Consider the following 26643-nt stretch of genomic DNA (forward strand, 5'->3'; position numbering starts at 1 on the left):
GGAACAACAGAAGATCACTCTGGCTTCTACTTACCTGAATGATATAGGAGACGCTTGGTTTCAAGGGTGGATTACTGTTAAAGAAGGAAGTTCATGGAATGTATTTGCTGACGATCCCTGTGAGAGATTTGGGGATAGGAACATGAGGGATGTAATTGAAGAGTTTAACAAACTCAAGCTAGAAGGAACACTGCAGGCCTATTAGCTCAAGTTTGAAGAGCTAAGGTCCTTAATGATAGTACACAATCCCCATTTGTCCGAGGAGTATTTTTTTGTCGAGTTTCATTAGTGGCTTAGGGGATGAAGTGAGGCTAATGGTGAAGATGATGCAGCCTCAGATAGTTAAGCAGGCTGTTGAGAGTGCGAGGTTACAAGAATTGACCATTGAGGCTTTGATGAAAAAACGGAGGGGTAAGGCGAAGGGAGTAATCACAGGGGGTTGGCAGGCTGAAAACAAAGTGTTGGGAAAGGATATGGGGCACAATGGTAAGGGTGTATTAGCCCTGCCCTCTACTACCCCTATTCCTACAAATGGAGGGAAATTAATGGAACAAAGGCGTCAAGCTGGGCCATGCTATAGATGTGGAGACAAGTATTTTCCAGGGCATAGGTGCAAAAGGCAGTTCATATTGCTAGGAGGAGAAGATGATGAAGAAGAGGAAGGAGGAGAGCCTTCTAAGATTGATGGGGAAGATAGGGGAGAAATCTCGTTGCATGCCTTAAAAGGAGAGGCCAACAACAAGATTATCAAGGTGGAGGGAAGAGCAAACAATTGCCCTATAATGGTATTCATTGCCAGCGAGAGTACCCATAGCTTCTTGGATGAAGCTATGGCAAAGAGATTGGGGTGTGAGATCACTCAATCTCAACCCCTATCGGTAACAGTCGCTAATGGTAGCAAAGTCTTAAAGTCAATCCTCGTGCAAGGGGTTATGTTGGGAGATGAATGGAGGGGATTTCACAGTTGACTTGAGGTTGCTCAAGTTAGGGGGTTGTGATGTGGTGCTTGGTGTTGATAGGATGAAGGGGGTAACAATTAACTTCGATTTTAATAAAATGGAGGTAACTTTTGAGAAAGATGGGAGAAGAAGGACCCTAACGGGTAATCGTGAGGTGGGGGTAAGCAAGATGATTTCTGGGAAGAAACTCCAAATAATGTTCAAGAATAAGTTCTCCAAAGTGGCACAACTATTCTCCATTCAAGCCATGGAACCTACAGGGGATAGTTCAGAACAAGAAAGAGAAATAGCATTGACTGTGAGCAGCCACTCTCAGGCCCAAAGAAAGGTACAAGAGACTGACTCTCTTAATATGCTTTTAATTGAGTTTAGGGACCTCTTTATGGAACCCAATTCCCTTTCACTCGAGAGACCTTTTGACCACACTATAAATCTTAAGCTAAATATAGAGCTTGCCAATGTAAAGTCCCACTGTTACCCACCAAGGCAAAAACTGAAATTGAAAGACTCATTAAAGACATGTAACACAAGTCTATTATCCAACCAAGCCACAACCCTTTTGTTGCACCTGTATTACTTGTCAAAAAGAAAGATGGTTCATGCCATAACCATCAAAGACAAGTTCCCAATACCTATTGTGGAAGCCTTGCTTAATGAGCTCAAATATGCTATTGTTTTTACCAAACTAGACCTTAGGTCAGGCTATCATCAAATTCGAATGAGGCCTAAAGACATTCACAAAATAGCCTTTAAGACCCACTAAGGGCACTATGAATTCCTAGTTATGCCCTTCGGTCTCACCAATGCCCTAGCTACTTTTCAAGCGTTGATGAATCGGATATTTGAGCCCTATTTGCGCAAATTTATCCTAGAGTTTTTTGATGATATCCTTATCTACAACCCATCATTTGCTAAACATCTTGACCACCTAAAAACTACTTTTGAGGTCCTTAGGCTCAATCAATTGTATATCAAGGAGTCAAAATGTGCCTTTGCATAGGGACAAGTGGAGTACTTAGGCCACATTATATCTAATGTAGGGGTAAGTACTAACCCTAACAAGGTGGCAACAATGGTTAATTGGCCAAGACCTCAAAATGTCAAAGGTCTTAGGGGATTCTTAGGACTAACTGGTTACTATCGTTGATTTGTTAAGAATTATGGCATTATCAACCAACCCCTAACGAATTTGTTAAAGAAAGATGGGTTCCATTGGGATTCGAAGGCAGAGGAGGCTTTTTGTGAGCTCAATAAAGTTATGAGTGAGGTACCAACCCTAGAGCTGCTAGACTTCAATAAGCTATTCATCCTTGAGACAAATGCTAGTGCTAATGGAATTGGGGTTGTGTTAGTTCAGGAGGGTAGACTATTGGCTTTTCTTAGTGGGGCACTAGCCCCTAAGCATTTGGCATTGAGCATCTACGAAAAAGAACTATTGGCAGTGTTGGTGATTGTGGACAAACGATGCCATTATTTGGAGGAAGGTAAATTTGTGATTAAAACAGACCGTGAAAGTTTGAAATTCTTGCTATAGCAAATGTTGCATACTCAATTGCAATAGAAGGGGATGACAAAGCTAATGGGGCTGGATTATACAATACAATTTAATATAGGAAGGGAAGAGAAAACCTAGCAGCAGATGCACTGTCCAGATGTTATGAGGAGGGCAATTCTGCTGCAATAACCACAATAATCCTAGATTGGTGTCAAGAAATAGTTTCAAGTTATGAGGCAGATGAGGAAACCAAGGAGCTTATGCAACAATTGGTGGTGGATCCAACTTCAAGGCCTAGGTATATACTGACTAATGGCTTCATCAAATATCAAGGAAAGCCAGTTATGGGGGATGATGAGGGAGATGATGAGGGATTGAGGGGAAAGATAATAGAATCCCTACATAGCTCTCCCATAGGTAGACATTTGGGTATTGTGAACACCTACCACAAGGTCAAGCAACTCTTCCATTGGCCAGGGCTAAAAAAGTATGTAATGGAATTTGTGTTGGGATGTGATACTTGCAAGAGGTGCAAGTCAGAGAATGTAGCTCTTCCAGGGCTATTACAACCTCGAGAAATTAAAAGAGGACCTTGGGAGAGCATATCAATGGACTTCATTGAAGGGCTTCCAAAATTAGAAGGGAGAGATTGCATCATGGTTGTAGTGGACAGATTCATCAAATACGACCATTTTATTGGATTAACTCATCCCTACACTGCCCAGGAAATAGCTAAGGTATATTTGGATCAAATAGTGAAGTTGCATGGGGTACCTAAAACTATAATATCTGACAGAGACAAAATTTTCACTAGCCTACTATGGAAAGAGCTGATGCAGTTATTGGGGGTCAAGCTTAACATATCCACTGCCTACCACCCTGAATCGGACGGCCAAACCAAAAGAGTTAACTAGTATGTGGAAATGTACTTGAGGTGTTCTTGTTTTCTACAACCCAAGACTTGGCACAAATGGCTTGCTACGGCTCAATGGTGGTACAACTCCAACCACCATAGCTCCATAAAGAGATCTCTTTTTGAAGGCTCTTTATGGCTACAAGTCTCCTTTGCTACCAGCCTTGGGAGACTCTTCGACAGTTGCAGCCCTCGATGCCTATTTACAACAAAGGCAACAAGCCCTACAAGTACTTAAGATAGAATTGGCCAACTCCAAGAATCGTATGAAGCAGTTTGCAGACAAAAGGAGGAGTGAAAGAGAATTTCAAGTGGGGGAGGTGGTGTACTTGAAGCTTAAACCAGGCCATTTGAGGTCCCTACTCCAGAACCCTAACTCAAAGTTAAACCCAAAGTTCTATCGGCCATTTTCCATTACAACAAAGGTGGGAAATGTGGCCTACCGGTTGCAACTAATAGAAGGCTCTAATATCCACTCGGTATTCCATGTCTCACTTCTCCAGAAGTCAATAGGAGCACAACCAATGAGCTTAGAGATAGAGTAAAAGAACCTACAACTATCGTGGATAGAAGGGTACTCTACAAGCAAGGGGCTCCCCTCACTCAAGTCCTCATCCAATGGTCTAATCTTCACTAGGATAATAATACCTAGGAATATCTTCTAGATATCCTCAAGCAATTTCCTAGAGTGACAAGCTTCCTTAACATTTCTAGAGGAAAATAAAATATGAGAAAGTATGTTGTTGTAGGGGGGTTGTACCAAGTTTGTTGCTGCATTAGCAACTAGTACATTCCCAGCACATGTAGGCGGTTAACCGCACATGGGGAAGGTTAGATTCAACTATAAAAATAGCTAACTTCCTTCCACGGATGTCATGAAAATTCTCAAGTAAATTCTGAATTTCTCTCTCTCTCTCTGCATTTTTTTCTCCCTAACTTCTCTCTCGATTTCTCTCTTTCTCTCGATCCATCTATTGATCGAGAACTACTTGTCAAATCCTTAGGGAGATAACACGGACGGACTTTTAATTTTTCCAATAGTAGTGATGTAGGACAGTAAAATTTGCAGAAAGTAGGAAAAAAGAGAGAAGTGATTATGAAGACGACAAAGAAGAAGAAGCTTGAGAAGAAGAAAAAGCAAGAGTGAGAAAAGAAACAAAGAAGAAGAGAAATCTTCAAAGAGGGGAGGTCAATAATATTCAATCATCAAGTCTGCAAAAAAAAGGTTACAATGTGTTGCCTATTTTTAGGCAATTAAAAAGATAACCTATCTAGAAGATAACATCTAATCAAAATAAAAAATAGCCGTATCTAATCCATAAATCCAATAAAATTCTATCATCTAAACAACTATGATAAATCAAAATAGAGCAAGATAAAACCTAATCTAACTCTTATTTTAAAATCAAAATCAAAATAAAATATCCTTATCAAGTAGTATTCTACTTCTATTTAGTTTCAATTAAGGACCGCCTTCTATCCCCGTTAAATTTGACCATTAGAATATAGCATGGCACGCTTTGCCACATCATTTCTCTCCCTTTTCTTTCCTCTCCTCTCATCCTTTCCCCACCTGCCACCTCTGCCCCTTTGCTGGAAGCCACCATTTCCAACGAAGACACCCTCCATCACATCTTGAATCTCCCTCTCCAAAATAAAAATAAAATATTCTTCCTCCAATCCACCTGTCACTTGATCTTTCAACTTCACATAAACCCTTTTTGGTTTCTCTTTCTAAGCGTTTACACAGAAATTTCTCAATATTCTTCCAAGCCAATGCACAATTCCAACCAGGAATTGTAACTCTCAATTTCTATGTTCTCAACTTACCAAGCTGAATACTAAATTCAAAAGAGTTGGCAACAACAATTACCTCAGCTAGATTTACAGAAAAGAAAAAACGATTACCTCAGCTAGATTTCCCGATAGCTTTTCTAGAAAATCTTGAATCACCTCTTGCACTCCAGCGGCTAGTTAAACAAATCTTTGATCAATGATTAAGATTTTCCACATGGCAATGCTCGTGGTAGTGAAGTGGCTGGAGGGCAACGAGACAAAGAGGTGGGGATTAGGTGGAGATGAGATGCAGAAAGGACGGTAAACCCTAAACCCCAATTGAATAACTTGCAGACAGTTTGGTATCAGATGATCTGAGTCATCTGACAGAGAGGGAGGTTTGAGAAGATATGATAGAGGGTGCCTTGCGGCAGATGGAAAATCGGCAACACGTCTTATTGCTGCTGACTGGTCATTTAAGTTTGCCCCCTAAGCATTTAATGGTCAAATTTAAGGGAGATGGACTACTACTTTTAAAAAAAAATTAAAGTTCTGTCCGCAATTGAAAACTAGGTGAAAGTTCAGTATTTTTTTTTGTAATTAACTTAAATCCCTTAAAAGTATGTGGAAAAATATCAAAATTTATGACGTAAAAGTTATGATAAATTTATATCATACAATTAACTGACTATTAGACCTTAGTATTTTTTCACAAGTCACACGTACAGAGAACATCTTACACATTTCATGTCCCTCTAGCTTAGCCAGCAATTCAATACCGTGAGATCACAAGTTAAGAAGTAATTTATACCAAACCTCAGCAATTATTTCAGCAGAAGCTATCCCAGTTTCTTCTCGCAGTTCCCTTATTGCTGCTGACATAGGTTCTTCACCTTCTTCGATACCTCCCTAACATAAAGGCAATAGAGCATTCAAGTTAGCCAAAATAAGTTGTCCAAAGAAATGAGTATGTGATGCAGGAACATATTCTTTGATTTATTAGTGTGCTTATTTTTCTTATTTGTGTAGCTTGTGGTCAGTATTTTCATCGTTAGTAGCATGTGAGTTTTCAGTAAAGATGAATAGCTAGGTATCATGACCCCAAGGATACAATAGTAATTGTAGTTTAATTGCAATTATTATTTACAATTAGGAGCAATTATTTGTATTGGAGCAATTATGAAGTAGTGTCGAGTTCAGGAATGAATTGTCAAGAAGTTATTAAAGTCTCTCATTTCCCCCTATTGTTCTCTCTATTTCTCCTTACTTTCTGTCAGCTTTTCTCTCATTTATGTTTGATTCTCCCTATTATTTTGTCTGTTTCTCCCTCAATTCTTCTCATTTCTCTCTCAATTCCAATTCTATCTTCAAAGAAAACATTAGTTAGGACTGGATCATCAAACCCATCAAACAGAATTGGTTGAGATGGAACATATATGATAGGGATAAGTTTCCTATTTCGGTTTTAGATATTAGATTTAGATTAAGATTTATTTTGTTATCTTGTTATTTTGACTTGTTTCCATTTTTGTTAGATGGTTACAGATATTATAGGATTTGGATTGGGATCATATTAGAATTTAGATTCCTAATCATACTATAGTTACGGTTCAGTTTTGGCCTATAAATAAGGCTGATGATATAACCTTTTATTCAGTTCTTGATATTAAATTTCTCTCTTGGCTATTCTTTCTCTTCTCTTCTTCTTTTGGAATATGGAATGGAATGGAATTAAAACCCTTTTGCAATTTAGGAGTCCAAGACTAAATCCATACTCAAATTGATAAGCAAAGGAACATGCAACCCTAAGTTTTGCAATCTTCATTTCCCAAATTGGTAAGGTGGACACCTTCTCTACTATATGTCCACATCTTAAAACATATTTGGCCAATAATTATGATCAACCACCACCACCACCATCATCATATCCATTACCATGAAGCTCCCTAATAACCCGTTCACCTAAAGATCCCTCTGGAATGCAAAACTGATTAACCTTTGAATAAAATAGCCATCACCTAACCTGTAGGGAACCATTTCTACATTGAACAATCCTCATAAATCATCAGCAATACAAGTAATTAGGGTAGGCCAGCATTGAATTTCAACTCTTTGAAGCTCGTAACTTGCATGCTCATCACCATTAAGAGTAAACATTGCTTGCTCAAAACATCAGCCATAATATTAAACTCCTAAGATTCATATTTCAATGAAAAATTAAACTCATCCAGAAAGGAACTCCCAACTACCATGACTCTCATCAAGCTTTTATGGGACTGTAAATATGACAATACTTGATGATTCAAACAAATTGCTAAGTCCGAGTAGGCCAAATAATGTTGTCAATTGTTGGATCAGATAACTTGATGAGGTCTAGCCTCTTTCAATTAGAATTTATAGTATGAATGTACAAAAGATATTCCTGAAATTAAGGCTAAAGGTACTCCTAGAATTAAGGTCTAGTTGTCTACTTGTTTACTAATCATAGCTAGTCTAATAGCTAATTGACAACTAATCAAACATTTATTCCAACACTCCCTCTCAAGCTGGAGCACATAGATCATATGCACCAACCATGTTACAAATAAAACCAATATGAGGACCCCAAAGAGACTTACTGAAGACGTCTATCAGTTGATCGATTGAATTGACAAATCTAGTAGCAATACATCCAGATAAAATCTTTTCTCTGATGAAATGACAATCAATTTCTATGCGTTTGATCCTCTCATGAAAAACAGGATTAGAGGCTATATGTAAGGCGGCTTAATTATCACAGATTAATTTCATTTGTGTCACCTTGCCATATTTTAATTCTTGAAGTAGTTGTTTCAACCATATAAGTTCACATGTTGCTAAGGCCATAGCACGGTATTCTGCTTCGTCACTAAACCTAGCAACCACATCTTGCTTCTTACTCTTCCAAGATACCAAGTTCCCACCAATTAGAACACGGTACCCGGAAGTAGAGCGTCTATCAGAAGGAGATCCTGCTCAATCAGCATCAGAATACCCAATCACCTAAGTATGACCCTTATCTTCATATATGATATAACAATCCCTAACCTGGTGTGCCTTTGATATATCTGAGAATGCAAATGGCAGCATCCCAATGATTATCACATGGAGACTATAGAAACTGACTAACTACACTTACAGCAAAAGAGATGTCTGGTCGAGTGATGGTGAGGTAGTTTAGCTTTTCGACAAGTCGGCGATATCTATCAGGGTTAGATAATAGCTCCCCCTGTCCTAGTAAAAGCTTGATATTTGGGTCCATGGGAGTATCAATGGGTCTACAATCAAACAAACCAACCTCCTCAAGAATGTCTAAGACATATTTCCTTTGTGAAATAACTATGCCGCTTTTGGACTAAGCTACTTCAATGCCAAGAAAATATTTCAACTTACCCAAATCTTTAGTCTAAAAACGATTGAAGAGATGTGTCTTTAGTTGAAAAATACCATCTTGATCACTTCTAGTGATGACAATATCATCCACATAAACCACTAGATAAATGTATTGACCATTTGATGAGTGGCGATAAAAGACAGAGTGGTCGGCCTCATTGCGATTCATACCAAATTCTTGAAAAACTGTACTAAACCGTCCAAACCAAACTCGCGGAGATTGTTTCAACCCATAAAGAGAGCAACAAAGTTTGTAGACTAATTCAGACTCCCCTGAGCAACAAAACCAGGCGGTTGCTCCATATAGACTTCCTCCTGAAGATCCCCATGAAGAAAAAAATTCTTAATATCCAACTGATAGAGAGGCCAATGATTCATTGCAGCAATGGATAAAAACAAATGCATGGAGGCAATCTTAGCTATCTGAGAAAAAGTGTCATCGTAATCCAAGCCAAAAATTTGAGTGTAGCCTTTGGTGACCATACTTGCCTTAAGGCGATTGACCTTCCCATCTGGACCAACCTTAACATTATATACTCAGCGACAACCAACAGTAGATTTACTCGAAGGAAGAAAAATCAACTCCCAAGTGCCACTAGAATATAGAGCATCTATCTCATCAACCATGGCCTGACACCACCCTGGATCTAAAAATGCCTCACTGGTAGTTTTAGGGACATTAATCGAAGATAAAGTGGACACAAAAGTATAATAGGGTGAAGCCAAGAGATGATAGCTAAGGAAGGTGTAGATGGGATAAGGGTTACCAATAGAGTATATCTTTTCGAGTGGCAATACTTGATGATTCAAATAAACTACTAAGTCTGAGTAGGCCAAATAATGTTGTCAATGATGAATTGCTCATGGCGAAGCATAAAACTCCAAGTCATAAGTAAAGTACTATTGTTTAGACTCAGATAACTTCTCAGTAAAAAATCTTATTGGCTTCCCATCTTGACTAAGAACTATGCCAATAATTGTACCCAATGCATCACATTCAATGACAAACAACTGTCCAGAATTTGGTACTGCAAGCACCAATAAGTCATAAACGCTTTGATTTTATCAAAGGTCTCATTAGGCCGAATTTGGGCACTCAGAATCATTCTCCTTCAAGCATGGAGTAATAGGACACAACTTCGGGCTGCCAAAAGGTGAACTTCTACAGGCTTATTATAAAGTTGCTCCATGCGGAGTACTTTTAATACATAATACAAGTTATTCAAATACTCCTTTAAGTGTGACTGTAGATCAACATGCCATCAAAATACATGGACTTTTGTTGTCTCACACTAAACCCTTAGCAAGCAACTCCTCAACTGGTTTATGTGTGCCAACTCATTGAATAGAAGGCGTTTATAGGCTAGATATTTGGGAAATGGTGCTCCTATGACTGATATGTGTTTCTTATTTTAATTTGTGATTATTTATTTATTAGATTTTAAATAATTTTACTGCAGCTCTTTATCACTTTCAGTAGTTAGAAGATTTTGAATTATGTTAACCTAGTGTTAAGGGGGATTAATCTCCTGTTATTTTGTTAGGAGTGGATAATGATTCCTGTAGCTTATTTCTTATTTTTGTGGTAGTTAGCTGTTAATGTACTGCAGACCTCTATAAATCTAGGGAAGTTATGAATAAAAGATATGGATTAATATGTCTTCAACACTTGTGTTGACCTCTATAAATCTAGAGGTCATGGATCCATAATCAACCTAAATTTTTTTTACTGTTCAATTTTCATTTGTCTATCACAATTGGTTCCAGCAAGCTAAAGAGGAACAATCCTTTGTGTTGGTTTTAGACAGAAAAACTCCTCATTTTATTATTTGGATTGGAAAAATTTATACACAAATGGTAACTGTTCACATGGTGGCAGTTACACAAAAAAAAAAAACTGCCATTTAGAAAATTAATAAATGTATAATAAATAAAAAATTGTCCTTATAGTTTGCCTAACTATCTAACTATCTCTATTTCTTGTACACGATTTTTTACATGCCCCCTTAAGCTGGGTTGTAAATATTAAGGAAGTCCAGCTTGGATCTTTATATCTTCAAACTGAGTCTTCGGTAGGTAGTCTTCAATAGATCCTTGGTATGTAAGAAATTCACCTTCAATTTTTCTTTTTATGAAGTACCTATCTATTTAGGTCACTTTGAACATGTCGAGTTGCTGCCAATATTTTAGTTAGACAACTAAAGTCTAACTAAAATATTGGGCGTTTAAGAGATCTCCTTGACAATGCCTCTATTGTGTCTTTAATCTTGATATACTTCTCCTTTGCGACATCCCAGATTTCTTGTGCCATCTCACGAAGGATGAAATTTACTCTAATTTGATGTGTCTTTAAGGTTGGAATACTTTTTCTTTGTGGCATTCTCTTGTGTCATCTTGTGGAGGATGAAACTTACTTCCACTTCATTAGTCATGGAATTGACAAGCCATAACATTACCATATTGTTTTCTTCCCTCCATTTCTTGTACTTAAATCTGTTGAATTCGATTTTATTTTATTTTTTTATTTTTATTTTTTTTAACATAGGAATCGGAGGAAGCCTTGATAGATAAGCCTTTGGCAGAGACCATTACCGATACATAAGCCTGGTAGAGACCGTCACCTTCTCCCCTATAACCTATGGGCCCAGCCCAAACCGGGCAATCAGGTTGGTCCAAGGCAAGTCCAGGTCGAGACCCGTGCCCGTGGCCCCCCGTGTAGATAGGCAATACCTACCGCATTGGCCAGGATTCGAACACACAACTTTGGCATACCCAGCACTGGAAACCCATGCGGTCAACCACTTGAGCTACCCCGGGGGGTGTGAATTCAATTTAGGGGCTTCACAATTAAGATAATCATCTTTTCCTCTATTGTTTTAAGAGCATCATAACTGAATACCCGTTAGAACTGGGAACAACAGGTACTTGAGAGGACGAAGAAAAGACTGTTGTGGTGAAGGACGCCATTGGGGCGATGGAGGAATTTTCTAATCAGAAATACTTTCATACCATGTTGATTTTAGACAGAAAAACTCCTCACTTTATTATTTGAATTGGACAAATTTATACACAAATGGTAACTGTTCATATGGTGACAGTTACACACAGAAAACACTGCCACTTAGAAAATAAATACATGTGTAATGAATAAAAAATTGTTCCTATAGTTTGTCTAACTACCTAACTGTCTCTATTTCTTATACATGGTTTTCTACACTTTGTATATACCAAGGACCAACCAATGGCATGTTGGAAATTGGATGCTCCTCATACGTTGCATCCTCACTAACTAATTCTGCAAACTCCTTAAATAATTTCCGAATTTCAAAAAGGATATTGAGGCTGTAGTGGAATAAATTATTCTATATTTCTCAATGTATAATACAAGATATGTATACAAGAGTATATTAAGTACCCTAATTACATTAATACCTTTACTTATAGATTTCTACACTTCAACACTCTCCCTCAAGGTAGAGCATATATATCGAGCATGTCCAACTTGGTACAAATGTCACTCACATGAGGACCTCTAAGTGACTTAGTGAGTAAATTGGCCAATTGATCATTGGAGCTGTCAAATGTTGTAACATCATCCCTAGAAAGTACATTTTCTCTAATAAAGTGACAATCAATTTCAATGTACTTGGTTCTCTCAAGGAACACAAGATTAGAAACAATGTGCATGGTAGCCTGATTGTCACAATTCAACTGCATAGACTTAAATTGACTTTTCACTTCCTCAATTAATTGTTTCAACCACACTAACTCACAAGTTGTTAGGGCCATTGCTGTATATTCAGCAACTGTAACACCCCGCCTAACAGGGCATTAATATATGCTAGGATTTTTTTTTTTTTATATCAAACATAAACCAACAATAAATCCTCAGCATAACCTTTATACATTAACACTCCCAAACATGGTGAAGGAGTGATACACTTTAAACATAAGCGGAAGCAAGATCAGAACCTGCAAGAAACCTTGAAAACATACATACGTGGGTACATACACATCGTTCACCCAACCTAATATTACAAATATTGCTAAAACCTTAAACAATGCAACTGAATGAAATAGATGGTCCTAGCCCCACATGGGGGCCACAAATTTCCGTCAAGCTCATGCCTCCATCACTTCCTTGCCCTTCCGGCTGCTTGTCTCGTCTGGAATGTGGAATATTCCAGGGACATAGTCCAATATTAGAAGATGAAATCTTCTAAGTGAGGGTTAATAAGTATGAATGAATGAATGATGCATGGACATTTATAAACAAATACCCTAGTGTAACTTCCCTAGCCCACTAGCCCGGCACGAAACCCTAGGCAGAATCCTGAACCTTTGCAGGATAATCCTAACGTTGTTCCATCAATTGCCCTTGGGGAATTACGGCTACACTCTTAGGATGACATCCCAATCCCATGTACGAGTTTTAATATGACAATAATATTATGTCATGCATACCTCACGACTTTTCATACAACAATATATGAAAATGATCATAACATACGTAGATATCATGCATAGAAAGGTAATCATATCGTATATGAGTTATAGGGACAAAACCACTCACCTTAAAACAAAAATTCGACTTGCCTCGATTTGCGTGTCAACCTCAAAAATATTACAAATTGTCAAGATCCTTGGCCAAATCACTTCCTGGCCAATAATTTTCAAGAAAAATTAATAATCTAATTTTTCTAGACTATTCCTTATTTTTTCTATTTTTCCTCTATTTTTTTATAGCCATAAATTCTTCCAAAATTACTAATAAAGTATTTTCTTCAATTTTTTCCTCATGAAAATTCATACAATAAAATTTATAATCTCCATAAATTGTTTTGGAATTTTTCAAAACCTCTTCCTATTTTTTTCTAAATAAGTTTTCTTTCGAAAATTCAAAATAATTCTTTTATCACGAAATTTCCAAAATAAAAATTCATAAAAGTAAACTATTCTTTTTTCCTGTATTTCTGGATATTTTTTTCCATAATTTTATCCATCTTATTTCTATTTTTACTCTATTTTTCTTTATTTTCAGCATTTAAAAATAATAAAAATTATCTCCGGTCATCTTCTCCAGCGCCAGCACACCAGAAAATTAAACTGACTATACCGAAAGATAGCTTACCTTGAGTTGATCACTCTGACCAAATTTGAGGTTGAAACAACACTTGGAAGACCTCCCTCCGAGCAAAAATCAGTCCGGCTCCGGCAAGATTCAATTTTTCCGGTGAAGCTCCGATCACTCCTTAAATGAACTCCAAAATTCCTCAAACTTTCCAGAAATGATCCTCACCTCATGGGCAACAAAAGCCCTATGGTTTGGTGCCTCAATTTGTTCAAAAATAAGGTCGATTTGAATCTCAAATCTTATAAAACTCTAGGCCACCATATCCTCTATTTATAGGCGATTTCGGGCCCATAAATGACAGATCTCGCTTCAATCAAGGCCTCTGATGTCCCCTTTTGCCCTTAACAAGTCCAAAATCCACCAAAAGAGCTCCATTTTCGTGATCTAAGTGGCCAAACTTCCGGCCACTTTTTCTTCAATTTTCGGCCATCCCATTGCTTGTTGTCAGCCAAGCCCTTTACAAAAGATGCTCCCTGAGCAACCCTCGTGCCATCCCTGTGGTCGATTTCGGTGATTTGATGGGTTGGTCGGCCATGGTTGTTTGGAGGTTTTCTTAAAATTGCACTTTGGCCCCTCAAACTTTGGCTCTCTCACTTTGGCCCATTTCACCAAGCCCCTCGACTTTTAATAATTGCCTATCGGTCCCTCAAGTCCTAAAATATCATTTTAACCCTTGAAGATTCCAAAAAAATATCGTTTCGGCCTCCCTCTAGCAATTTCAAAAAACTACACTTAGGCCCAAATCTTCGTTTTGGCCCTAAACCTTTTCGTTTCTTCCTGAAACCACTGAAGGGTTGTTCTACATACTAAATATGAACTTTCTTGCAGTTCCGTTGACCTCTCAAAGGTCTCCTGCATTGATTCGGTTTTTCAGTCAAAATCATAGCTGTATTTTTAGCTGTACCGAAAATCATTCCTAATCTAATTTCTTTCGATGCTAAAAATCATTTCTTGAAATTCTTAATAGGTATATGCCTATTTCTTTAGGTATATGAGCCCCCAGGCGTTCCCTTTAGTCGATTCAGATATTTTCTCAGGCTCTTCTGATACCGATTTCCTTTGAAACCTCATATTTCTTACCCGAAAGTTTTTCGGGTATTACATTCTTCCCCCCTTTAGGGAATTTCGTCCTTGAAATTTTTCTTTTGGTCTATCAAATTACTGACTCGATACATTAATCATAAATCATTACTAATAGTCTTTGTAGTCATCCAAGTTCATATCATTTTACGAACAATATCAACCAGGTATGCCATGTCTTTCACGTAATCATACATAAAAAAATTTCTTTATTTCACAAGGTTCTTGATAACATCTCTTAGAAATCATAAAATATGCTATTCTATTCTATTTCCTCGAACAATTAGGGATATTTTCCCTTAATCGTATCTTCGAGCTCCCACGTGGCTTTTTCCTTGGTGTGATTCCTCCATTGAATCTTTACTAATGGAATGACTTTGTTCCTCAAGATTTGGTCGCGACGGTTGAGGATCCGTTCAGGCAACTCTGGATACGTCAAATTGTCTCTTAGGTCGATCACTTCCACCCGAATTTCCTGAGTGAGGTCTGGTATATGCCTTCGAAATTGAGACACATGGAAAACATTGTGGATGTTGGACAAGCTAGAAGGAAGTTCTAAATGATAAGCCAATGGTCCAACTCGCCCTATTACTGGATAGGGTCCTATAAATCGGGGTCTTAACTTTCCTTTCTTCTTTCCTCGAGTTGCTAAATGCTAAGGCGATACCTTTAGATACACATGATCTCCCACTTCAAATTCCAAATCCCGTCTTCTTTTGTCCGCATAAGACTTTTGCCGGCTTTGTGTTGTTCGAATTCTCTCTTGAATCTTCCGGATCTTTTTCGAAGTTTGTTGTACCAGCTCGGGTCCCAATATTTGTCTCTCTCCTACCTCGGTCCAACAAATAGGCGAGCGGCATTTCCTCCCGTATAGAGCCTCATAGGGTGCCATTCCTATACTGTTGTGGTAATTGTTATTATAAGCAAACTCCACTAAGGGTAGATGCTCTTCCTAGTTACCCTCAAAATCCAAGGCACATGACCTTAGCATGTCTTCTAACGTTTTAATGGTTCTTTCAGATTGTCCATCGGTTTGCGGGTGATAAGTTGTACTAAGATTCAATTGCGTCCCCATGCACTCCTGCAAGCTCCCCCAAAATCTTGAGGTAAACCTCGGATCCCGATCGGAGACTATGCTTACCGGTGTGCCATGAAGTCTAATTATCTCTCCAATATACTGCTCTGCAAACTTTCGGACTGGCCTATCCATCCGCGTAGGCAAGAAATGTGCCAACTTCGTTAGCCTATCTATGATAACCCAAATCACATCGTTACCTTTTTGACCCCTAGGAAGACCTGTCACAAAATCCATCGTGATATGCTCCCATTTCCATTCTGGGATATCTAATGGTCTCATGAGACCAGTTGGTTTCTGGTGCTCGATCTTTACTCTCTGGCATGTGTCGCACTGCGCTACTTTCCTTGCCACACTTGTCTTCAATCCTGGCCACCAATAGACTTCTCGGAGATCTATATACATTTTTGTGGCTCCTGGGTGTACTGTATAACGAGTTCTGTGAGCTTCATTCAAAATTCTTTGCCTCAAGTCTTTCAGGTTTGGCACGTAGATCCTTCCCCGAAATCTTAGTATGCCATCATGCATTTCAAAATCGGATCTCTTAGGCTGGCCATGCTCGTCCACCCATAGATGTATTCGCTTATCATCCACATATGCCTCTCATATTTCGTTCACTAAATCCAGTTGAACTACCATGCCAGCGATAAGGACGGATGATTCCTTTGGCACTACACTCACTGTCAGTTGGCTAAAAGCCTCCAACATCTGCCACTCACGGGCCATCATCCCAGCCATAGAAATAGGCACATTCCTACTCAGTGCGTCAGCCACCACATTGGCACGTCCCGAGTGATACTGTATGGTGCAGTCGTAGTCCTTAAGAAACTCCATCCACCGTCGCTGCCTAAGGTTCAACTCCTTTTGCGAGAACACATACTTCATGCTCTTGTGGTCTGTGAACACCTCAAAGGTTTCACCATACAGGTAATGTCTCCATAGTTTCAGAGCATATATCACGGCTACCAGTTCCAGATCATGAGTCGAGTAATTTACCTCGTGCTTCTTTAACTGTCGTGACCTATACGCGATCACTCGACCATTTTTCATTAACACAGACCCAAACCTATCTTCGAGGCATCCGTGTATACAACATATCCACCTGGCCCTCTAGGCATTGCTAGAATAGGTGCCGAGGTTAGCCTATCTTTGAACTCTTGAAAGCTTTCCTCGCACTTGGCAGTCCATTCGAACTTGACGTCTTTTCGTATGAGTTTTGTCATAGGCGCGGCTATCTTCGAAAACCCCTCTACAAATCTTCGATAATAGCCTACCAATCCCAAAAAACTTCATATCTCGGTTACACGTGTTGGTTGCTTCCATCCCTGAACAGCCTCAATCTTGGCTGGATTTACCGAGATTCCCTCGGTCGATATCACATGACCTAAGAATGCAACTTGAGACAACCAAAACTCGCATTTCGAGAACTTGGCATATAGTTGATGTTTCCTAAGAGTTTCTAGCACTGCTCTCAAGTGCCCTTCGTGCTCATTCTCGTTCGAGGAATACACCAATATATCGTCTATAAACACGATTACAAATTGATCTAAGTAGAGTCTGAACACTCTATTCATGAGGTCCATAAATGCCGCTGGGGCGTTCGTTAGTCCAAATGGCATCACCAAATACTCATAATGGTCGTACCTTGTTCGAAATGCTGCCTTCGAGACATCATCCGGCTTGATTCTCAATTAATAGTATCCAGATCTCAAATCAATTTTTGAGAACACCTTTGCTCCCTGTAGCTGATCAAACAGCTCATCAATCCTTGGGAGTGGATACTTATTCTTGATTGTGGCCTTGTTTAATTGACGGTAGTCGATGCACATCCTCATACTACCATCTTTATTTTTTACAAATAATACTGGCGCGCCCCATGGTGACGTGCTTGGCCGGATGAATTCCTTATCGGTTAGCTGCTGAAGCTGACTCTTCAATTCCTTCATTTCTGCCGGAGCCATCCGATATGGTGGAATTGATATCGGTTGGGTTCCTGGTACTAGCTCAATCGAGAACTCGATCTCTCGAGGTGGAGGTAATCCCGATAGGTCTTCTGGGAACACGTCCTCGTACTCTTGCACCACTTGCACCTCGTTGAGTTTTGGTAATTCTCCCTTTTCTAATCGAGCATAAGCTATATACCCATGAGCTCCTTGGCTTATTAATTTTACTGCTTTCATAGCTGAAATCATTTTTCTAATCTTGGGGTCACCTTGTCCCCGAAATTTGACCCATTCCCCTTCGGGTTTCTTTATGGTCACTATTTTTCTTCGACAATCTATATTGGCATCATATCTGGACAAGAAGTCCATTCCCAAAATTACGTCGAAATCATATACTTCCAGCAAGATTAGATCAACCTGGAATCGAGCATCACTTAAACTAATTTCGCATTTTTCTCTCACTCTTGAGGACCTTGCACTTTTACCCATGGGCGTAGAAATTATTATCGGAGATTCCATAGGTTTAGTCTCTACCCCCAAACTCCCAGCTAGTGTATATGACATAAATAAATGCGTTGACCCAAGGTCTATCAATGCATGCACAGGGGTATCCGATATAAAGAGCGTACCTTGTATGACTGCCGGATCTGTCCCATCTTCTTTGGTGAGGTTGTAGACGTGTCCCTGACAAGTCCAACGAGCCTTTCCTGCTCTTTCAGCTGGTCCATCTGCTTGTCCGAGTTTCGGCTTCTTCGGACAGTTCCTTGAATAGTGCCCTAGTTGATTGCACTGAAAACACACCACCTTTGTTAGATCTTTCACTGGAGGTGTTTCTTTTCTTTTGCGACAGTCTCTACTTATGTGTCCTTGTTCTCTGCACGAGTAACAGCTGGATGTCCCTGCCAAGCATTTCTTTCCCAGATGGTTCTTCTTGCATTTGGGGCATTGCTTGCTGTTTTGGGAGCTTTTATTTCCCGATTTCTGTTCCGAGTTTCCCTTCATTTCACCAGACCTAATGAGCTTCACTTGAAGAAGATTCCTTTCTGTTATCAAAGCTTTACTCAAGGCTTCTTCATAGGAATCGATCGACCAGGTGCTCAAAGCCTACAACAACTCTACTCGAAGTCCTGACATAAACTTCTGTGCCTTTTGCCATTCATCGGAGTCATACATTGGCACATATTTAATGAGTTGGTTGAATTTGGTGTCGTATTGCGCCACCGTCATTTCTCCGGTCTGCTTTAGGTTTTTAAACTCCCAGCTCTTTTCCTGCTTCCAGCTAAGAGGAAAATACTTATCATTAAAGGCTTTCTTAAATGCCTCCCAGACTGATACTGGAGTCTCATCGGATTCTGATCCTTGTCTCGAGTAAGATCGTTGTAAAGCTCGTTCAGCTGTCTGCCACCATCTTCCAGCTTCTTCCTCCAACATGAAAGTGGCACAATTCAATTTGTCCTCATCATTATACTGCAGATGTCGAAGCAACTTCTCTGTTTATTCCAACCAGTATTCGACCGTGCTGGGGTCATCATGGGGTTTTCCTTTGAACGTTGGTGGTCGCTGTCGCCGATACTGTTCTAGCACATTATCAGTGTGCTTGGCCGGTTCTCCCCTAGTTGTGTGGGTTACGAGATTTTCTAAGATCTTCTCAATCCGATCCAATCGTCCCTCGGGGACTGCTGATTCTGTCTCTTGTTCCTCAGTTCGGATGCTACTACTATCGTCACGATTGTAGCGGCGATTTCTACTGCCTCTGACATCCTCGATTCCCCGATTGGGGTTGACAGGAGTCATGTTCCTTTGTTGTCTCGTGATTACCATCTGAAAGAAAAACAAAATCTCATTCCACAAGAATTTCTTCAAATCGGAATTTCATTTCAGAACACGATATATAACATCATTTAAGAAAAGCACACAGCACACATCTGACACACTAATAAGCGAAATAAAATCGTCCATGATTCTTTCTATGGGTTGGCTGACTTCCAGACCCAAGCATCATCAATCGCTGTGTCATCTTCAGACTCGACCTCGGGTCCATCAAGGTCGTCATGTACAGTTGCTTCTTCATCTTCATCATCCGACCTAAGGAGGTCAGCATACATTTCATTAGCCATGGCTGCCTCTTCGGCGTCCCATTCTCCATCTAAGTCTAACATTTCGTCTCCCTCTACTTCAATCCCCTCATATATGTTGGCGGCGTGGTTGCGGAACTGTTGGCAATAAAAGTATAAGGATGCGTAATTGCCTTCAAGGTGAAGTCCTTCAGCTAGGTCTCTCCAAATCCCTTCCATGTGATTTATCAAAAATTCCACCTGGGCTTGCATTAGGGTTGGCCGTACAAAACTGCTTGGCGGCACATCTCTTAGTATACCTTCGAGGAGATCAAGGCGATCGAAGATGTCTACCATTATTGGTTCGTTGTCAGCCCATTGGCTGATCCAATGGGTCACCCAGAATTGCTCAAGGTAATCTCCTTCCATTCTAAAATTGAAAAACCGATTAGATTTCCATTATTCACCGGGAATAGTAGACACATAGTGCATGTACATGAATAGTAAACACATACGAGTGATCAATGATATCAACGTGTATTCATGCATTTCATAGTCATGTCATGTATGCAGTCTACGTGATGAATACATTTCAGGGCATGTCAATATGATGAAAACATTTTCGAGGAACATAAATCACTTACAAACCAAGCATTTTTCATAAAACTAACTTTAATTGGGGAGTACCAAACTAACTTTATATCCGAGAAAATATCTGAATCGACCAAAGGGAACGCCCGAGGGCTCATATACCTAAAAAAAATAGGCATATACCTATTAAGAATTTCAAGAAATGATTTTTAGCATCGAAAGAAATTGGATCAAGAATGATTTTCGATACAGCTAAAAATACAGCTATGATTTTGACTGAAAAACCGAATCAATGCAGGAGACCTTTGAGGGGTCAACGGAACTGCAAGAAAGTTCATATTTAGTATGTAGAACAACTCTTTAGTGGTTTCAAGAAGAAACGAAAAGGTTTAGGGCCAAAACGAAGATTCGGGCCTAAGTGCAATTTTTCAAAATTGCTAGAGGGAAGCCGAAATGATATTTTTTTGGAATTCTCAAGGGTTAAAATGATGTTTTAGGACTTGAGGGACCTATAGGCAATTATTAAAAGTCGAGGGGCTTGGTGAAATGGGCCAAAGTGAGAGAGCCAAAGTTTGAGGGGCCAAAATGCAATTTTAAGAAAACCTCCAAACAACCATGGCTGACCAACCCATCAAATCACCGAAATCGACCACAGGGATGGCACGAGGGTTGCTCAGGGAGCATCTTTTGTAAAGGGCTTGGCCGACAACAAGCAATGGGATGGCCGGAAATTGAAGAAAAAGTGACCGAAAGTTTGGCCACTTAGATCACGAAAATGAAGCTCTTTCGATGGATTTTGGACTTGTTAAGGGCAAAAGGAGACATCAGAGGCCTTGATTGAAGCAAGATCCATCATTTAAGGGCCCGAAATCGCCTATAAATAGAGGATATGGTGGCCTAGACTTTTATAAGATTTGAGCTTCAAATCGACCTTATTTTTGAACAAATTGAGGCACCAAACCATAGGGCTTTTGTTTCCCATGAGGTGAGGATCATTTCTGGAAAGTTTGAGGAATTTTGGAGTTCATTTGAGGGGTGATCGGAGCTTCACCGGAAAAATCGAATCTCGCCGGAGCCAGACTGATTTTTGCTCGAATGAAGGTCTTCCAAGTGTTGTTTCAACCTCAAATTTGGCCAGAGTGATCAACTCAAGGTAAGCTATCTTTTGGTATAGTCAGTTTAATTTTCTGGTGTGCCGGCGCCGGAGAAGATGATCGAAGATAATTTTTATTATTTTTAAATGCTGAAAATAAAGAAAAATAGAGTAAAAATAGAAATAAGATGGATAAAATTATGGAAAAATATCCAGAAATACAAGAAAAATGAATAGTTTACATTTATGAATTTTTATTTTGGAAATTTCATGATGAAAGAATTATTTTGAATTTTCGAAAGAAAACTTAATTAGAAAAAAATAGGAAGAGGTTTTGAAAAATTCCAAAACAATTTATGGAGATTATAAATTTTATTGTAGGAATTTTCATGAGGAAAAAATTGAAGAAAATACTTTATTAGTAATTTTGGAAGAATTTATGGCTATAAAAAAATTAGAGAAAAAATAAGAAAAATAGAGAAAAATAAGGAAAAGTCTAGAAAAATTAGATTATTAATTTTTCTTGGAAATTATTGGCCAGGAAGTGATTTGGCCAAGGATCTTGACAATTTGTAATATTTTCGAGGTTGACACGCAAATCGAGGCAAGTCGAATTTCTGTTTTAAGGTGAGTGGTTTTGTCCCTATAACTCATATACGATATGATTACCTTTCTATGCATGATATCTACGTATGTTATGATCATCTTCATATATTGTTGCATGAAAAGTCGTGAGGTATGTATAACATAATATTATTGTCATATTAAAACTCGTACATGGGATTGGGATGTCACCCTAAGAGTGTAACCGTAATTCCTCAAGGGCAATTGATGGAATAACGTTAGGATTATCCTGCAAAGGTTCGGAATTCTGCCTAGGGTTTCGTGCCAGGCTAGTGGGCCAGGGAAGTTACACTAGGGTATTTGTTTATAAATGTCCATGCATCATTCATTCATTCTTACTTATTAACCCTCACTTAGAAGATTTCATCTTCTAATATTGGACTATATCCCTGGAATATTCCACGTTCCAGGTGAGACAAGCGGCCGGAAGGGCAAGGAAGTGATGGAGGCATGAGCTTGACGGAAATTTGTGGCCCCCATGTAAGGCTAGGACCATCTATTTCATTCAGTTGTATTGTTTAAGGTTTTAGCAATATTTGTAATATTAGGTTGGGTGAACGATGTGTACGTACATGTATGTTTTCAAGGTTTCTTGTAGGTTCTGATCTTGCATCCGCTTATGTTTAAAGTGTATCACTCCTTCACCATGTTTGGGAGTGTTAATGTATAAATGTTATGTTGAGGATTTATTGTTAGTTTATGTTTGATATAAAAAAAAAATCCTAGCATATATTAATGCCCTGTAAGGCGGGGTGTTACAGTCATTGGAAACAACATTTTGTTTCTTACTCTTCCAAGAGACTAAATTGCCACAAACAAATACACGGTAACCAAATGTGGATCGTCTTTCAATAGGAGATCCCACCCAATCAACATTTGTATATCCCACAATCTAGTTGTGTCCATGATCTTGATACATCACATTACGACTAGGGGCGCCTTTATTATATCAAAGATTATGAATCATTGCATCCTAGTGACTATCACAAGGTGAATCTAGGACTTACCACTCTTAACAAATGAGATATCAAGATGAGTGATTGTGAGATAATTAAGCTTGCCAATTGATTTATAATAGCACCTGGGGTCAAATATAAGCTTCCCTTATCCTAGAAGCAACTTGATATTGGGGTCCATAAGGGTAGATTTAAGCTTACATCCAAGTATCCTTGTCCTTCAAGCATATCCACGACATACTTACTTTGAGAAATATGGATTCCTTGCTTTGACTAAGCCACCTCAATATCAAGAAAATATTTCAAGGGACCCAAATCCTTGGTTTGAAATTGTCGTCAAAGTTGAGCTTTCCACTTGGTGATACCAACATCATTATTTCTTGTAATAATTATATCATCAACATATATCACGAGGAGAATATGACAACTAGATTGAGAGTGATAAATGACGAAATGATTAGCTCCACTCCGAGTTAACCTAAACTCTAGGACAATTGAACTGATTGAACAAACTAAGCTCGAAGAGATTGCTTTAAGCCATATAAGGATTTTTGCAAGTGACACAATAGGCTAGACTTCCCCTAAGAAACAAACCTAGGAGGTTGCTCTATATACAACTCTTCCTTTAAATCACCATGAAGAATTCTTGATATCTAACTGATGAATAGGTTAATGAAACATAGCAGCAAGAGACAAGAGAGGAACAACGAATATCTTGCCAATAGGAGAAAGGTGTCTTTGTGTCTCCATAATCAAGGCTAAAAATTTGAATACACCCTTTTGCTACAAGGCAGGCCTTGAGGCGATCAATGTGGCCATCAAGACCAATCTTAATAGTAAACACCTAACAACATCCAACAATAAACTTACCCTTTAGAAGAGGTACCAAGTCTAAAGTTCCATTGGAATATAAAACAAACATTTTTTCAACTATAGCATCTTGCTAGCCTGGATGGGATAGGGCTTCTGCAATAGTTTTAGAAAGAGAGACAAAAAACAAAGAAGAGACAAAGACAGAATAGCCAGGACATAAAGAGTGATAACTATTTGTTGAAATGTTTGCCTAAGGATTAGACACAGTAGAGAAAGGTCGGTTAGAAGGCAGTAGATTAAGTCTTAGAAGCCTATTAGTTACGGGTAATTTTGCAACTGCAGGTGGTTAAAATATTTCTTTGTAAATCCCGCCCTCTATAGTCTATAAATAGAAGGGCTCGGGGGTCTCGTCTTTTATTCTGTTTTTGCAATCTATCTTGTGGGAAGAGAATGTGTTGTGTATGTACGTGAGATTAAAGCGTTACTTTGTAATCTTCGGGTAGTGCTTAGTCTGGTAATAGGGCTGAGAGTGAGTCAACAATGCATGTAATCTTGTGTTTGTGAGTCAACAGTGCATGGAATCTTGTGTTTCCGATTTCAAGATAGTGAAGAGCAAAGTCCCATCAGTCTGGATGTAGGTTCTCCTTCAAGGAGTTCTAAAAACCAGGATAAATTATTTGTCTTGTGTGTGAGTGCTTTGATTCTGTGTTAATTCTTGTATTCCTATTTCTGTTCTAAATCATGAGTGAGAGATTGTGTTTGTCGTGAGAGGAAATCGAGTGTGTGTGTTGTCGAGAATTATTACAACACTATCAAAATGTGAAATGGGGTGTTGAGTAGTGTAGCACTAAGTACCTGTACGAAGAGTAATAGGCAAGTCAAGATCAAGAATAATGGGAGAGGAACCAAAGGTGGAAGGCCAATCTGCATGAAGGATGAGTCAAACGACGAGCTTTGTTAGTGGGTTCACATGCTGAGGATACTGTTGATAGGTTTTAAGATCAGGGCAATCAAGGTAAGATGAAGACAAGGGTGGAGAAGGAGAAGGAATATCAATAAAGGGAATAAACCAAGGTAGGCTATTTGACACATACTTGGGCAACGCAAAAAAGAAGAAAATAAGATGACTCAAAAAAAGTAACATCAACCAAAACAAAATAGCGAGCTAACTTGGGAGAGTAGCAACTATATCCTTTTTAAAAACATCAATAACCAAGAAAAACACATTTGAGAGAACGCGCTGACAACTTACCATGAATAGGAGCAAGCTAATGTACAAAACAAGTACACACAAAGATACGAAGAAGGAACTTGATCATTAAGGACAGATGAGGGAATTTGGTTAATCAAGTAGCATGTTGTTAAGACAACGTCATCCCAATACTAGAGGGGAACATGCATATGGAGGAGTGTGCATGCAGTCTCAATTAAATGACGATTATTTCATCCAAGAACTCCATTTTGATGTGGCGTGCCAAGACGATAGGTTTGGTGAAGAAACCATTTTGATGCCATATAAGATTTAAAGGGTGATGACATATATTCAAGAGCATAATCACTATGAACAACTCAAATAGGCACATTAAATTGAGTTTGAATTCAGCACAAAAGGCAATAAAGACATAATACAATTTGGAAAGATGCGTCATTAAATATAACCATGTAGTGTGGGAAAAATCAACAACAAAGGTTATAAAACAACGAAAATATTGTTTTGAACTGACACGACTAGGACCCCATACCCCAAAATGGTTAATTGAAAAAGGAGAACTAACATGCTTACCAACTCGAATTGGGAAAGAGCTATGACTATGTTTTTCAAGTTGACAAGACTCGCTCTCTAAAGTAGGGAGACTAGACAAACTAGGACCCATCTTCTTGGAACAAGATAGAGACTAGTGCCTTAATCGACAATGGATGTGTAGTGGTAGTTGTGCAAGCCACTAGTGAAATAGGTTGAGACAAATAGTAGAGCCCCTAAGACTCATACTGCCAATCCTTTGTCTGGTCCTTCGATCCTTAACAAAAACAAAATCAAACAAAAAGGTGATGGCGCAATTAAGATTATGAGTTAGTTGACTAACAGAAATAAATGAAAGAGACATGGTGGCAAACGTAAAACAAATGAAGTTGATGGCAATCTATGAGTGGTGATGGTGAAGTTGACGATGATGGCGATACTAGTTAGGGTTAGGGTTTGGAAGTTGGCTATGATACCATGTAGTGGAATAAAATATTCAGTATTTCTAAGTGTATAATACAAGATATATATACAAGAGTATATTAGCCTTACTTGTATACTTATACACTTCAACAGAGACAAATTTTCAACTTGGTCACTCTTCACAATCATACCTTCCAAAAAAATATATTACTCCAAGTTCTTTCCTCTCAACTTGAAATTTTTGAGCATATAAAAACCAATTGACTTTTACTGCCTTTACAAGACAAAATAGGTTATTCTATAACTTCTTTCTTAAAGGATGTGAGGTATAATTCTTAATGCCGTTACAAAAGGAATAAGTATTGCATTTGGTGTGATGATCCATATCATGATCATATAACAAGGTCTGCTTAAAAGAATGTGACCGACATTCATGGACACTACTTGCACAAAGCTTCATCATCCAAGTTCCTGCCCATGGTAAATTTGACCAAACATCAGGATGTTACCAATATCTTATTTCCTTTTTCAGTGTGCAGCTTCAATTCTTTTAAAACAATAT

General features: G+C 38.8%; 1 protein-coding gene across 9 annotated transcripts in view; it reads right to left on the minus strand.

Annotated features, from left to right (window-relative positions):
- Positions 1-26643, minus strand: part of LOC127798120 (nudix hydrolase 25) — a 38592-nt gene that overhangs the window by 6306 nt on the left and 5643 nt on the right. For 3 of the 9 annotated variants that reach the window (XM_052331447.1, XM_052331449.1, XM_052331448.1), the window contains exon 4: positions 5960-6052. The exons of 1 other annotated variant lie outside the window; for it this stretch is intronic. In XM_052331447.1, the coding sequence (XP_052187407.1) occupies positions 5960-6052 (93 nt within the window). Of the gene's footprint in view, positions 1-5275; positions 5406-5954; positions 6053-13127; positions 13214-13685; positions 20271-26643 lie in introns of all 9 variants that reach the window. 5 more of the 9 variants (XR_008022330.1, XR_008022332.1, XR_008022334.1 and 2 more) reach the window with 5 other exon arrangements.

Source organism: Diospyros lotus, chromosome 3 (assembly GCF_014633365.1).
Source record: "Diospyros lotus cultivar Yz01 chromosome 3, ASM1463336v1, whole genome shotgun sequence".
NCBI lineage: Eukaryota > Viridiplantae > Streptophyta > Magnoliopsida > Ericales > Ebenaceae > Diospyros > Diospyros lotus.